The sequence below is a fragment of the Arvicola amphibius genome, chromosome 5 (assembly GCF_903992535.2).
Source record: "Arvicola amphibius chromosome 5, mArvAmp1.2, whole genome shotgun sequence".
In the NCBI taxonomy this organism is placed as follows: domain Eukaryota; kingdom Metazoa; phylum Chordata; class Mammalia; order Rodentia; family Cricetidae; genus Arvicola; species Arvicola amphibius.
Genome location: NC_052051.1, coordinates 20,563,295 through 20,577,975, shown reverse-complemented (window position 1 = coordinate 20,577,975; position 14,681 = coordinate 20,563,295). Strand labels below are relative to the sequence as shown.

At 45.7% G+C, this 14,681-nt stretch overlaps 1 protein-coding gene across 1 annotated transcript in view; it reads left to right on the top strand.

Moving 5' to 3' along the window:
- Window positions 1-14,681, top strand: part of Ctnnbl1 (catenin beta like 1) — a 162,901-nt gene that overhangs the window by 74,717 nt on the left and 73,503 nt on the right. The window contains exons 8-10 of the mRNA XM_038330304.1: window positions 5,233-5,305; window positions 5,534-5,592; window positions 6,973-7,121. Of these exons, the coding sequence (XP_038186232.1) occupies window positions 5,233-5,305; window positions 5,534-5,592; window positions 6,973-7,121 (281 nt within the window). The remainder of the gene's footprint in view (window positions 1-5,232; window positions 5,306-5,533; window positions 5,593-6,972; window positions 7,122-14,681) is intronic.

Here is a 14,681-nt window from a genome sequence, read left to right as displayed (position 1 = left end):
CATCAATCACCAATAAAGAAACTATCCTGCAGACTTACTTATAGCCTGGTCTTATGGAGGCTTTTTCTCATCTGAGGCTTTCTCCTCTCAATGACTACTTTGTATCAACTTGACACAAACTAGCCAGCACATCCTCCATCTCAGGTTCCACTGTTAGTATTCTAGAAATGTTCCTTGTGTGATTTTAGTGTATGCCCCTCGCTAAGATCTGCTGGGCTCTAGAAAGTGAAGCCTCTTTTCCATCCTTATCCTCCAGACTGCTACAACGGGAAAGCTGTTTCGTTTTCAGTGGCTGTCCATTGACCTGCCGTGATGCACGCTCCTCTGCTTCAGAGGCCACCTTCCTGCCTGCCTAAGGCCGCTTATGGCTTAGTCTGGCCTTTTCAGTCCTCAGTCTGAAGCATTCGTCTTGTTACCTGTTGCATAGCTCCTTTGCTTATCCTTTGTACTAAAAATGTCAGTCTCTGTCTTGCTTATGTCCCTGGCTCTGCAGACACAGTACCTTTCCTCCTCTGTATTTTTAAATATACATAAACAGTGTGAGACAGCTTGAGTCCCTACTCTTTCATAGCCCGCGTCGTTCTTAGACTTGAAAGGAAGTTTGTAAGCTATATTGTGGATATGTAGTTAAAAGTCAAGACCTCCAGATACTAAGTGTCTTGCCCAAACCAACCCTGGTGGAGCTGGAGCTGGGTTTAACCCACACCTCCAGAAGTGTCTCATGGCCTCCCGTGGTACTGCTGTGCCTCAAGCCCATCCACAATTCTGGTTTCTGAAAATCAGCCCCTATTGGATTTCTCCTGCTAGCAGGTCTGGATTCCAGCATTCATCCACAATTGTGCCACACATGGTGGGACACCTTTTCTTCATCTGGAAAGTAAAGGTGATCTCATCACCCAGCTGACTTCCTTACCTCAGATGTCCTAAATAGAAACCCCAGGCCTGGCCTTCTCTCCCATCTCCCTCAGTCTTTTCTTTTACAGTTCCTTACAGATTTTTAGATTCCCCCAGCTATACTTAATCTTTAAAGCTAGGTTGATGGATGGGAAAAATCTCAGAGCTGAAATTCTAGAATCCTTGTTGGATTAAACCCTCCATTTTGGCTGATGATCCATATTTATTTAGGGATCCTTCAGTAATTCTCACTGAGGGGCAGTGGTGGCAGGCATGTTAGATGCAGATTGTGCCACTTTGTGCTGATAGCCTAGCAGCATGGTGTTTTTTTCATCCACCAAATGGACCCTCTCTAATTTGTCCTAAGGTGGATGGGACCCATTGCAGAGAATGGTATAAGGTGGATTAGCGAGTGAGCTGTAAGTGTCTATGGCAGTAACACTGCATCGGTTTTTACATGGGCTCTGCAAGTGTTAGAATACCGTGTACTATTGAAAATAACACCCAAACCAGAAGCTTTCTAAAGAGTGAAGTTAGAGTTCCCCCTGAGTTTCCAGTTAAATCAACACCCTAGGAACCATTGCCACATTCAGCACAAGCTAATCATTCACAACTGGTCAAGTTAAGTGGCCAACGCAGCTGGCTGACGCAAGCTCCGTGGCCCCAGGTGACCAGAGGTTGCTTTGACAGTTGTAAGGGACTAGCAATGTGGCTGAACCCCACCCCCACCATGTTCAGGTGAACTGCAGATATAACTCCAGCCTCTGGCCGCGGGTGGTAGCATAATTGTTTTCTACTTTGCAAAAAAGCAGCAGCAACTCACAGGGAGAAGTTTAATTTTATTCAGGGCTCGTCCGTGAGTACAAACCTATGCTCGACTCTGCACTTCCTCTGACCGCTGGAGGACTTAGGATCGCCAGGCTCCTCGATGGAGAAACTCTGCCAGCTCCAAGTCCCCCTGGTTTACTGTAATATTCAAGAGATGGTACTTGCCCATTGGACTCTCCTGCTTCCTTGTTCTGATGAAATATCTTAATATTTGGCAGTTTATATCGTGGAATCTCTGGCTGAGATTCAAACAGAAGTTGTTTCCTTGGTGCGGTTTATCTTTGGCTAGACATGAAGGGTTAGTCTCTCTCCTTTCCACCTGCCCAGCTTCCCGTTTCATTACTGCCATCATCTCTGTGTTTTCCCCGGCTGGGGCTGACTTTCATGTATTAACTGCCCAGCACATGTGAAATACTCTTTAGGTCCGTGCATGTGTGTCTCTAATCCACATAAACAGCTCTGCTGAAAGCATGCAGCTGTCCCAGTTCTCAGGTGAGGAGAGAGCCCCATGAAAGAGGGTTGGGTGGGAGAGCCTGTAAGCTGGGCCTGGGTCTCTCCAAAGCAGCCTCCTCTTGCCAAGCTGCCTCAGACTGGTTTCACATTGCAGCTCAGGGCTGGGAGCACTCATGTCTAAACATTTTGGTTTCTTGATTAGATCTCTCCTTTGTGCCAATTTCTCAGTAAGAGAGCTTCTGTTTTAAGGAAAAGGTGATAGAATTCTGGTTTGGGTTGTGTTTTTAAACTTTGGGTAAACTGGAGATTGCTTATGGTGGCAGGGAGCAGGAGATGGAGCTCTCCTGAACAACCAGAGTAGGGCACCCAGTACTGGGCACTTGTTAAGAGTGCTCATTCGGCGCACATCATTTAATGTAGGCACCTTGGAAGGAAGAGATGGCCATGTAGGAGACCTTGGGTAAGAGAGCAGAGTCATTGCCCAGAGCCTGTCACGGTGGTAATTAGAGCTGAGATGCTAACGCACACATTCTGAGTCCTGGCCAGGAGCTGCAGTCCACACTGTGCCCCAGGTGATTTCCTGTTACCCTGTGTGGTTAGCACAGTAACTCTGCAGAGAAGGGTTTGCTTTCTTATTTATGTGCACGTGCACACCACAGTCTTCATGTAGAGGTCAGGGGACAACTTGCTGAAGCCGTTTATCTCCTTCCACTGTGTGGGTCCAGGGATCAAAATCAGGTTGTCAGACTTCGTGGCAAGTACCCCTAACTGCTATCCCAGGAATATTATTTTAATTTCCACTTTACAGGTGGAGAAACAGACGAAGAACTTTACTTGGGTCATAGATCTTGTTACTGGTTCTTGGTGTTCTTGTTGTCTCAGTAATTTTGTTTTTGCTACGATGGTTTATTAGGTAGTTAGATACAGAGGGCTTATTGTGTATCCATATCCTAGCAATTCAATAGCTATTTGAAGGGAAAACACTCATACATCAGGAAAAAGCATCATAGATTTCATCTTAAATGCTCCAGTCACTACTAATGGAGTGTTCCTCCTCATCTACTTTTCACTGATTTTCATAAAGTGACTACCAAACGTAGCTTCACAAAGATTTGATGTCATAGCTGGGCAGTGATGGCACACTCCTTTAATCCCAGCACTTGAGAAGCAGAGGCAGGCAGATTTCTGTAAGTTCAAGGCCAGCCTGGTCTACAGAGTGAGTTCCAGAACAGGCTCCAAAGCTGCACAGAGAAACCCTGTCTCAAAATAAAACAAAAGGTATGATGTCATTAGAAGAAAGGAGCCTTGAGCTAGAGTGTGCAGTGCCCCACAGCTGTCAGGTGTCACCGCCACATAGCCTGCGGGGAAGTCAATCCCCCACCCAGTTACCTCAGCTCAACTTGGGAACGCCAGACTTTGTGGCACACAGGTAGTGGCAAGTTCTGTAAGTTCTGTTGCGGAGAACAAGGATCACCTCTGTTGCCTGTGGTGCTTACTTTATCTCACATATAGCAGGGGCCCAGTAATTGTTATTGAAAGGAAGAGAAAGATTCCCTCTTAACCTTGAGACAGAAGTTTATAAAATACACTAAAGGACAAGAGGCATGGAAGCCCAGAAAGCCTGGTCATTGGCCTTCCTTCATTTAGGGTGCCTTGTTTCAAAACAAACAAACAAACAAACAAACAAGCTACATGTAAGTGACGCTATTAGAATTATTTAAAAGCTAATTGCAACACTGGAGGCTTAAGTCATTTGAGTAAAAGATTTTTTTTTTTTTTTTAAAGAAGGCTTGATTTGGACAGAGATGGCCACTGCTTGACTTTGCATTGTTTTGAGTTTATAAAACCATTTTTCTTCAGGTAGACATAGCATGAACTGGACTTAAGCTCTGATTGTTACACAGATTCTTAAAATAAGGCCTCCAGCCTGCCAGGGGGGCATACTATACAACCAGCATGTGTACGACCTTGCACTTACGGCTCTTTTAACCCGAGATGGGTCAGATGCAGCCGCCCTCCTGAAACCCTGTGGGGTGCACTTTGGCTTGATGAGGAAGACGTGCACAGAAAATTGAAATGGCTCTGGCTATTGCTTGATTAGACGCCGCCGCTCTTCTTCCTTAAGTACAAAATCAGTGTTCAAACAACCCGTGAATGGCGAGAGTGACGGAGTGCTAGCTTCAGTGTGAGCACGCGCCCTGCCCTCCGCAGCCACAGAGATTATTTGTCCTGTCAAAACCTTGACTGCAAAGCAGGGGTTGTGCTGACTAAAGTCATTGTCTGTGTGCCTGCCTCTCAAGGAGCTGGCCTCCACAAATAACTCCAGTGAGCCTTGCGCCATTAACCAAGGGTGCCATAGATGGCGCCATGTTGAAGTCTTGCAGCTGAAGTAAGTAGACAGCCATGAAATACGGTCTCTGCAGTGGACATGTCCCCTCTGAGTCTTCAAGCTGCAGAGCATACAGCAGGGGAAGAATTGTGGGTAGTAATTTAGGTATTAAAATATTAACACATTTTTGCATATTTAATGCGGTTTCCTTTTTAAATAGTAGGCAGATTATGGCCTACAAGCAGATAGGTTTATGGTTTCAAATTAAATTTTAAGCATTAAAAAAATTCCAAAAGGAGCTACTTCGTTATAAATATTTTTAGCTAATCTGAACAAGGACTTGCTTTCTTCTCAACCTCTCTGATCATGTATCAGCTAGTTTACAGCCTCATTTTGTGGTTATAACTTGTAAATTGGAATTTCATGTGTTTTAATCTTAAAAGTTCAAAACTTTCTCTTATTTGCCTTGGGCATGCACAGTCTCTGGACTTAAAATATGGGCACAAGGTAGGCTCCGTGGAGGAGGGTACATTCAACATGCTGTGTAGGGCTACTGTGACCATCCTCCAAATACTATGGAATACCTGCGTCTAGTCTCTGAGAGCAGCAAGGTGATGTTCTACCTTAACCTGCCTTTCCTTTAACTTCCTCGTCTCTAGTGGGCGAACAGTTTGCCTTAGAAAGGGAGCAAGATGCCTCAATGGCTTTCTTATTCCTGTTTGCTACAGGCCAAGATGCCCTTCGATGCCAACAAGCTGTACTGCAGTGAAGTGCTGGCCATCCTGCTCCAGGACAATGATGGTGAGCTCCCTCCTTAGAGCCAGGGCCGGGCTGGGATCCACGCTAGGATCCTCCTAGCTGGTGAACTTGTCCTTCGGCATCGCCTGGATTCTCCACTTGCTCTCTGTGCAGCTTTTGTGCTCTGTCAAGCTGTATTGATTTTGTTGGCTGATGGATCAGTGGTGACGGCTTTAAAATCTGACAGTTGGCTTCATTTTTTTTTTTCTTCCTCTATTTTCCTTCTTTTAGAAAACAGGGAGCTGCTGGGGGAGCTGGATGGGATCGATGTGCTTCTGCAGCAGTTATCCGTGAGTAATCTTTCTGCTTCCCGGGAGCCAGGAAGGGCCGTGGCCTGCTGCGAGTGGGTGGAGCTGGGCACGTGGGAAGGAACAGCCACATGTGCACCAAGGCAGGCTGGAGGTCACACTGGTGGCACAAGGTTTGCCTCCTTTTCTTAGTCACTGGTTCTTTCTGACCAAGTGTCACCCTGAACTTGGTGCAGCCTTTCCTGACTGTTTACCCAAAGGCAGCGAGCTGTCCTCTATGTCTCTGGGCCAGAAGGAGCCAGTTATGTTCATCTGTCTTGCTCCCAACATTCTCTTCCTTCCCCTTTGGTTCACCCCTAAAGGAGTCTGCTCATTTAGGCTCCAGATGAGCTCAGGGAGAGCCGCTTCCAGCACAGTGGGCTCGAGGTCATGGGGACAGTAGAGATGGTTGTGGCACTGCAGGCAGGACTGAGAAATCAGAAACTGCCATTTGCTTGATGAAAGAAATGTAAATCTAGTTGAAATGTTATCCTGCTGGCATTCTGGAAATGCCGTCAAGATTTCTCCTAACAAACCTCATCTGTGTTATTCCAAAACAGCACTGAAAATAGATCATTTGGATACAGACTGGAGAGTGTTGAGTGTCTGGGCTGGCAGTTTGCATACAGCTTCCCTGCAGGGCCAGCCCAGAGTGACTTGGACTTCCCCCTAAAAATAGAGCTCTATGGTGTGAAGCTGTTTCTAGTCCCCATGAGGTGCTTGGGCCTTATCCTGTGCAATCACTGATGGTAGATGTATGGGACCACCTGTCCAGCTCAGGCTCTCCCAGCCTTTGCTTAGCTCTAACATGCAGAACTGCCCAGAACCCCCACTCCCAGGATTTTGAGCCCCTACTCCAGAATGAGAGGGTTCAGCAGCCCTGTTGAGAAGAAGCACCTCTTCACATGAGATGGGATTGGCTCCTCTGTGTTGTGGACACATTAGAAGGAAAGGAAAGCTGGTGGGTTAGACTCTGCAGGAGCAAGGATGTGTGGTTCTCTGCCAGAAATGGTTTCAGAGGTGTCCCCTGTCTCTATTTCACTGTGTGTGACCTTTATAGACTTGGCCATTTCTGTCGTATTTCACAGAGGAAGAGGGTTGAGGGGTGCTGTTTTGTTTTGTTGATCTGCCTCCTTGAAGCTGTCAGTCACTCATGGACCCAGTGCTCAGCTAAGTGTTATGTGAACTGGTATACATGTATTTAGTGCCCACAGATCAGAAAACTCGGTTTCTCCAAACTGGGACTCTACAAGAGCTTCATTGTAGAGTTAGTTCTGTTTCCTTGGTGGGGTTTTCACAACAGACAGACTTTGGAAATTGGGGGATGGTGACTGGTGAAGTGGCATTTGTTGATGGCTCCTTTCTGCTCTTGTTGCCTGGCAGGTGTTTAAGAGGCACAACCCCAGCACAGCCGAGGAGCAGGAGATGATGGAGAACCTGTTTGATGCGCTCTGCTCCTGCCTGATGCTCAGCTCCAATCGCGAGCGCTTCTTGAAGGGCGAGGGCCTTCAGCTCATGAACCTCATGCTCAGGTTAGCTTCCAGGCCCGCTTGTCCGTGCGCCTCCCTCTTCCCTGGTGCCTGTCTGTTTGCCCCTCGCTGCTAGCCTGGATTTAGGATGTGTAGCTGTGGTCCTTTAGTCCTGGAGTTTCCCATTCATCCCGAATGATGTTCATTTGGGGATGTCTTCTAAATGTGTCTGATCTGTTCTGAAATGAGGGTGGTGGGTAAGGATGTATATCATTTGTGTTTTGGGGTCAGTTGGTAATATGGCTGCCTGGAAGGGTCATGTCTTTCTTCCTTCTTTTGTTCTGTTGGTTTTGGGAAAAGTTAAGCATTACCTTCTAAACCAGTGGTTCTCAACATTCCTAAGGCTGCGACCCTTTAAAATAGTTAGTTCTTAATGTTGTGGTAACCACAACCATAAAATTATTTTTGATGCTACTTCATAACTATTAAATTTGCTACTGCTAGGAATCATAATGTAAGCATCTGATATGCAAAGTATCTATATGCGACCCCTTTGGCGGTTGTGACCCGCAGCTTGAGAACTACTGTTCTAATCTTAGGTTTGTTCATCTGTAAACTTCGCTCAGTTTTCTCTGTATACTCCATGGACCTCTCTATCTATATTTCTGCTGTTGAGAGCAAAATATTTATTTTTATTCATTCAGTAATAAGTTGTGCATGTGCTGTGAGCCCAAGCACGGGGAGTGAGCGTGGAGGACGGTTAGGACGTTGGGGTTCTTCAATGCATCTTTTATTTTGCTCTATTCTTTTAAAGATAATACTGCTCCACCCTCTCAGTTACTCCACAGGATCCTAAAGTTGGAAACAAAAGGGGAAGTGCTTTGTTTCCATAACTTTTATTGAGAAATGTGGTCAGGAGAATGTTTGATCCTGAGAAGGAAACTAGAGTTTCTGAGGAGGTAACGAGAGTGGAGTACCACTTAGGGACAGCTTTTGAAACTGAGAGATGTTGGGCAGTGTTCTGATTTTCATGGAAGCACGGGACTGAGCCAGGGTCGGCCATCTTGAAACCTCTACTCTGTGCAGAGGCAGCTCTGAACAAAGATATGTCGGTGAAAATTTCTTACAGATTTGACATATATTTATCAAGTGTAATTTAAACTGTAGACATTCAGTCTGTTTTCTGTTAGAATGTTGTTAGACACTGTATTTTTTAAGTGTCAGAAGCTAAGATGCCCGCTCTGTCCCCCAAGCATAGTCTGTCTTTGGGTGGATATTGTCTTCTAGGTTTTGTTTTATTTTTATTGTTATTTTGGTGGGTGTTTTTGTTTGTTTGTTTTGACATTTTAATTCTGTCACACCCTAATGTTCATAGTTTTTTTTTTTAAAACTTAACATGGTATTTGTCATTCTGTGACTTCATCTTCATGAGAATGCAGTGACTCCTTGAGGAACACAGGCGCCGTACAGCATTCTTCTCTTGTTGACACTGAGGTCGTTTCTGTGGTTTCATTATCGCGACAAACTCCACAATGACCAGTTTTGTGTTTTAAATGATTTGGGATTTATCAGTATCTGTATCTCTGAAATTTCATTTCTGTAAAAGGCTTGTGGAGGGCTGAGGTATACCTGTCATCCAGTGTATCCTAGACCTTGGACTGACTGAAAATCTTCTTTTGAGAAATTGGCTTTTAAAAACAGATTGTTTTTTAAAGTGCAGAGAGAGTTACAGGAATTACTCAGCGGCCTGTACTGTTGAGCTGATTCTGGTTTTCCTTTCTTGAGATTGTTGCCTGTCCTCTATTGAAATGACCACTGTCTCTCAAGCAACAGCATGCCAAGCATAAAGCTCCACCCTACAGGGACTTTCCCCTAAGCTTCTTACTGGTTAGAACTGCCAGTGTCCGTGGATGGTTGAGTGCAGACCCGAAGTGGTGAATTCCTGCAGCATATGGCCCCGTAATGTGTAGCAGTGGGGAGCTGAATAAATAACCAGAAATATGGAATATTCAAAGAGAAATGCTGAGGTTCTAGGAGGCTAATTAAAGAGCTCCAAAGGACCGGAGCCAGAGCCTGCACCTCTCGGATCCACCTCTGTTTCCAGTGCTGGTTGCCGTGATTCCATCTTTTGAATTAATTAGCAGTATCCACAGACTCAGCATTCCCTTCTGGCTCTTGTCCATGCTCTTTGTTTCTCCTTGTTTTCCTCCTTCAGACTTCTAAATGGAAAGTTTGCTGGGAAGGACAATTTTCCCGATTATATTTAAGTTGTCCTCTGTCTAGAGAAAATCCATTCAAAACTAGGATTCCAGAACACTAGAAGGGCAGGAAGCTTTCTGTGGTTCCATTGCCCCTGGATATGAATTTTCACTTTATTCCATCAGTCTCTAGACTCCTGGGAGAGGCCGACTTGCACAGAGGGTAGCCTGTGGGGTAGGTGGGAGGTTGGGCTTTGGAGCTGAGGTGATACGGACTTGGGACACAAGCCTCTTGTCTACAAGCTCTGGGTATTTGTTGAGTTGCTGTAAATTTTCTGTCTCTGACCTTTATTTTCTTCTTTATTTTTATGGAAAGTAAGGGAAATAGTGCTAAATTTTCAAGGATTTTAAGGGAACCAAATTTTATAAAGTTGGGCCATTCTAGAGCTGCTGACACATTGATAAGTGCTTTGTGAACTGTATGTAAGTGCTAGGCCTATATGGCAAGCAAGACAAGATTCCTGCCTTTAAGAAATTTGAGGCATCTAGGTTGTGGTGGCAGCATGCACCTTTAATCCCAAAACTCGGGAGGCAGAGGCAGAGTTTGAGGTTCAGCCTGGTCTACAGAGTGAGCTCCAGAACAGCCAGGGTTATACAGAGAAATCCTGTCTTGAAAAACAGAGCAAAACAAGGAAGGAAGGAAGGAAGGAAGGAAGAATAGAAAGAGGCTAGTGAGAAAGACAGACACCGAGTAATTAATATAACCAAGTGTGGTAACTATTAAGAGGAGTAGTTTTTCACATATATACTTAGGAAAGTTTTAAATTTCTGACTATAGATAAGCAAAGATCACCAGCAAGGTAGTTCTTTATGCACATGAACAGGCATACATGCTCATGCACACACATGTGCACTTGTGCACACACACTCACTCCTGCTCTTATCCAGACTATTTGAGATGCTGTAACATTTCATTATTTCCTCTGATAATACCCTTGGTGTTTATGATTGACTCTCACTATGCAGCCTTCTTCTGCCCATGTCACTCTCAGCCTGATCTTCTGCCCTCTGCATTTCTGCATGTGGAGTGGAGCCCTTGGTTCTCTGTGCCAGATACCACTGACTATCCAGCATGTTTATCTATGTCTCCAACTGAACAGTGGGCTTTTTTTTCTTTTTGAAACTGTGTAGCCCTGGAAAGTCTGGAACTCACAGAGATCTGGCTGTCTCTGCCTCCCAAGTTCTGGGATTTAAGGCATACACCATCAAACCCAGCTTGGGCTGTGAGCTTCTGAGAGCAGGGATTCACTCTTCTCCTATACAACAATAGATATACATTGACTTTCAACTCATCTTCTCTGTGTGAGCCAGAAAATCTGTCCAGAGAATCTGTGGATGTTCTTACTATTTAATGCCACTGATGCAGAATTTCTAACGGACCTCAGAGAGGAGAGGAACTTGTTTAAAGACCATGGAGTGAATGGCCTTCCTCTTCCCAGAAGTAGAGGTTAGCCCAGGTTTTCCCTGCCCCCTTTTAGAAGATGAAGAGCACAGAATGGCCTGTAGGGTGTTTGTGATACTGATCCTCGGGGTTCAGAAGACCAAGATGCAGGCAGCTCCAGTCTCCGCCTATGCCTATAAAGCCAGCACAGGTCCTAGCTTTGACCGCTGTGGGCCTTGAGCCTCAGCTGGTCCACCTTCATCTCTTGAGTCCTCCTGGGCTGTAGATTGGGTGGCATTTCCTGCCTTCTTTCTGCTCCAGGTGCAAGGCAGCCTTCAACAGATGTTGATGGGACTGGGCTCTCGCTCCACCCAGTTTCACCTCTCAGGCCTTTGTCTTCTTCCCCTTACTAGCCAGGGGCCAGTTGAGTGGTCAGGTGTCTTTTCTTCATTCCTGTGCTGTCTGAGTTTCACAGTACTTGACAGAATGGGGGGCGGGGGCAGCTATTTTTGTGTGTTTTTGCTCTTCTCTCACTGCCAAAGAACAAATGAAGACATTTTGGAAAAGAAGAAAAGATTGTTGCAGTCATATTTGAGAGTAAGGCTCATGCTGTGATAGAAGCAGCGGGCAGCCGTCCTATCCTAAAGGAGCCACAAGGGAAGAAAGAGAAAGCAGATTCCCTATGTGGTCCCATAGCTGTTAGCAGAGGCTCTGGGCAGTACCCAGTATGACACCAACAGGAAGGGAGAAGTGGCTCGAATACAGAGGTGTGCCATGCCTGGCCTCCATCTTGGTCTAAGAATTGAGAGCAATGGCAGAAGATGTAAGATAGCCTTTGGTGGTCAGAGAGGGTGTTGGGGGTAGCCTTGGGTAAGCAGAGGTGTGGGTGGCCTTTGGTGAGCAGAGAAGGTGTGGACTGGTCAGGAGAAGAATTGTGGTAGGAATGTGAGCTGAGTATTATTTTACATAGTGAAAAAAAAAATTCAGAGCTGGATGTGGTGGCAAATGCCTTTAATCCCGGCACTTGAGAGGCAGAGACCCTGAGTTTGAGGCCAGCCTGGTTTATAGAGTGAGTTCCAGGATAGCCAGGACTACACAGAGAAACACTGTCTCAAAATACTTTTTAAAAAGGGAGGGAGAGATAAGATTCAGAGGAGTTGCAGCTTATTGTACTGTTACGAATGTGATGGAATCAGGGGCCAGTCCACAGAATTATATACCATTTGGAATGTGGCAGAACAGGAAGGTGGTGCTGTAACTGCCCCAGATGCCCTGAATGAGGTGGATCTGCTATTTCCTCCTTCGTCCCCGCAGATGTCTCTCTCTAGTGAGACGGCTGCTACAAATAGAAGAATCCAATAGATCTGGGTTAATTTTAGCCTGTGCTCCAAACCGTCTTCTGGCACCAACCGCGGGCACTCTTTTCCAGTGTGTCCTTGTATGTGAACAGTTCGGGGCTCTTTAAGAACTGCAAAGCCGGTGGGACAGGAAGAATCACATTGTCAGTTTCCTTGAAAATGTTGACATGAGGCTTATTACTTCTGTTGTAAGCCCTGTTCCAGTTAGAAAGAGAGGAGACCACCGTGCTCCCTAGAGATGTGTTCAGTGCAGCCTGGGTTGTGTAGCAGAAACCCAGCGAGCCCATCGTGGTTATTAACTGTAAAGGCAGAAAGAGGAGCAGAGCGACACAGTCATCCAGGAGTCGCTGTTCTTGTTCGGTTGCTTTTGGCTCTGAGATTTTTCAGTAAGGTTTTCCTTACTCAAGAATGTGATGGCGAGGGTGATGTCACCATCTGCAGGGTGGAGCTCAGCGGGCCCACTGAACAAGGCTCTTGGCCAGTTAGGTGGGCAGAGAGGACCCTGCCTGGACCCTGGTGTTTCCTCCCTGCTCTTGTCTCTGCTCTCCTGTTGTTTTGTTCTTAAAGAACATGTGAAGTTCTGGACCGCTTTGCATTTGATTCTCGTCCTTCACTATGTTTCAGGAACTGGAGTCTTCTCTAGCCTCCAGTCTCTCAGGGTCAGGCAGAAGAGAGCACCACAGGCCTGGAGGGCAGCTGTGCAGTTGTGGGGCTGAAGATAATCCGTGTTCTGAGCTGTGTATACACACAGTGGACCTGTTTGTGTGTTGTGTCAGCCCCCCCCCCCCCCAGCCAGATATCAGTGTTCTGTCTTAGATGGAGCCCAGTAGTTTGCACCTGTTCTCTGGGAACCAGGCAAGTGCTTCACAGGAACAAAGCAATCTATCCCCCAGCCCTGGAGGCCGGACTGTACCACTTCATAAACAGAGAGTGCCGTGGTAGAAGCAGATTAGCTGCTGGGAAATGGTGGCAGACCTGTCTGAGCCCTCCTGTCTGACTTGATAGTTCTTCCTCAGTCCAGGGTAAATTGCGTATAGTTTAGGTGTCTATTTGATGAGCATTGCTATGTGTAGACCCACCCTTCACACCCATGCCTCCACCATAATGACAACTGCCTTCTTTATCACACTCAAGTGTTTCCTGGTGCCCTTGCACTCCATAAATCCTCCTCTCTGACTCATTGTTTCTAGGTAACGATCGATTTGCTCTCTGGCCATTATATATTAGATTTCATTTTATGGAACGCAGTTTAAATGGAGTAATGCAGCATGTGCTTTCGGTGGGGAGTGGCGGTGCGTCTGACCAATTTCACCTAATGTGTTTTATTTTTTTATTTATTTTTTGAGATTTGTCCTTGCTATCAATAGTTCCTTCCTTTTTCACCACCAAGTAGTATTTTATCACACGAATAGAGCATTTGTTGACTCACATATTGATGTCCGTTTATATCTAGTTTTAACCCTTAGGAATGAGCTAAAATGAACATTCATGTGCAAGCCTTCGGGCAGACATATTTCCCACTGTTCTTGGGTCAATACTGGGAAGTTGAGTGGTTCAGTCATGTGGTTGGTGTGTACTTGGTTTTTTAAGGTGCCGCCAGACTGCTTTCAAAATGATGCCATTTTGAATCCTGTGGCAGTGTGTGAGCTCCAGGAGCCCTGGTTTCTCCCTGGCATTTGGTCAGCTCAGTGGGGCTATGCTAGTGTGTAGATGGGGGGAGAGTCTCATACAATCGGAATTTGCTTTTCTTTATGAGGAGCAGTGTTTGCACACTTTGACCCCCACATCTCTCTGCTGGTCAGGTCACTTCAAATCCTTTGCCCTTTGGGTGGTTGTCAGGATTATGACCACTACAGAAGTCCTTTACGCCCTCAGTGTGGTCTCCTTGCAGGTGTGCATTGCAGGCTTGTGTTCTGCCCTCTCCCTTTTCCCTTCCACAGTGCTCTTTTGAAAACACTTTAATTCTGATGATGATTTCTTTGTTGCAGCGGCCTGTTTCTGAGTAAATTGAATGCCTTGTGTCTTTCGAGGAATTGTCACTTTTGTCTGTTGACAAACTTACTTAGTGTGAATCTTCTCTCACCCTTCCCTTACGTCTGAACACTTACTGGTGATGAACTTGCTTGCTAACTTGTGGAGCTGACTTTCTCTTTTGTCTTTCCTTCTGAGCAGTGTGGCTGGAGGTTATCAATTTTAGTGATCTCAAAGAACCAGTTTTTGTTTAACAGTTTTCCCCTAACCCTTTTCCATTTAATTTTGGTGATTTCTGCTCTGGTCTTCATCCTTCTTTCCTTCTGGTAACTTCAGGAGGGCTAATTCGCTGTTCTTGACTTTTAAGGGTAAACTGGAGGTTGATCATAGGTGGGCTCTGTTGTTTGCTAATGTGTGTACTGTTGTAAGCCCCTCTAACTGCAGCGCTATTTTGATTTCATTTTTCATGAAGTTCCTAGAAGTGTATTGTTAAGTTCCCAAAACCTTGGTGCTTTTCCAGATTCCTATCCTTACTCACTTGTACTTCAGTTACACTGTGGTCTGAGAGAGAGCACACTCTGTGTGGCCTGAACCCTCCGTGATTTATGAAGCCTTGTTTAGGGCCTAGATTAGTCAAACTGCCAAGTCCTGCTTG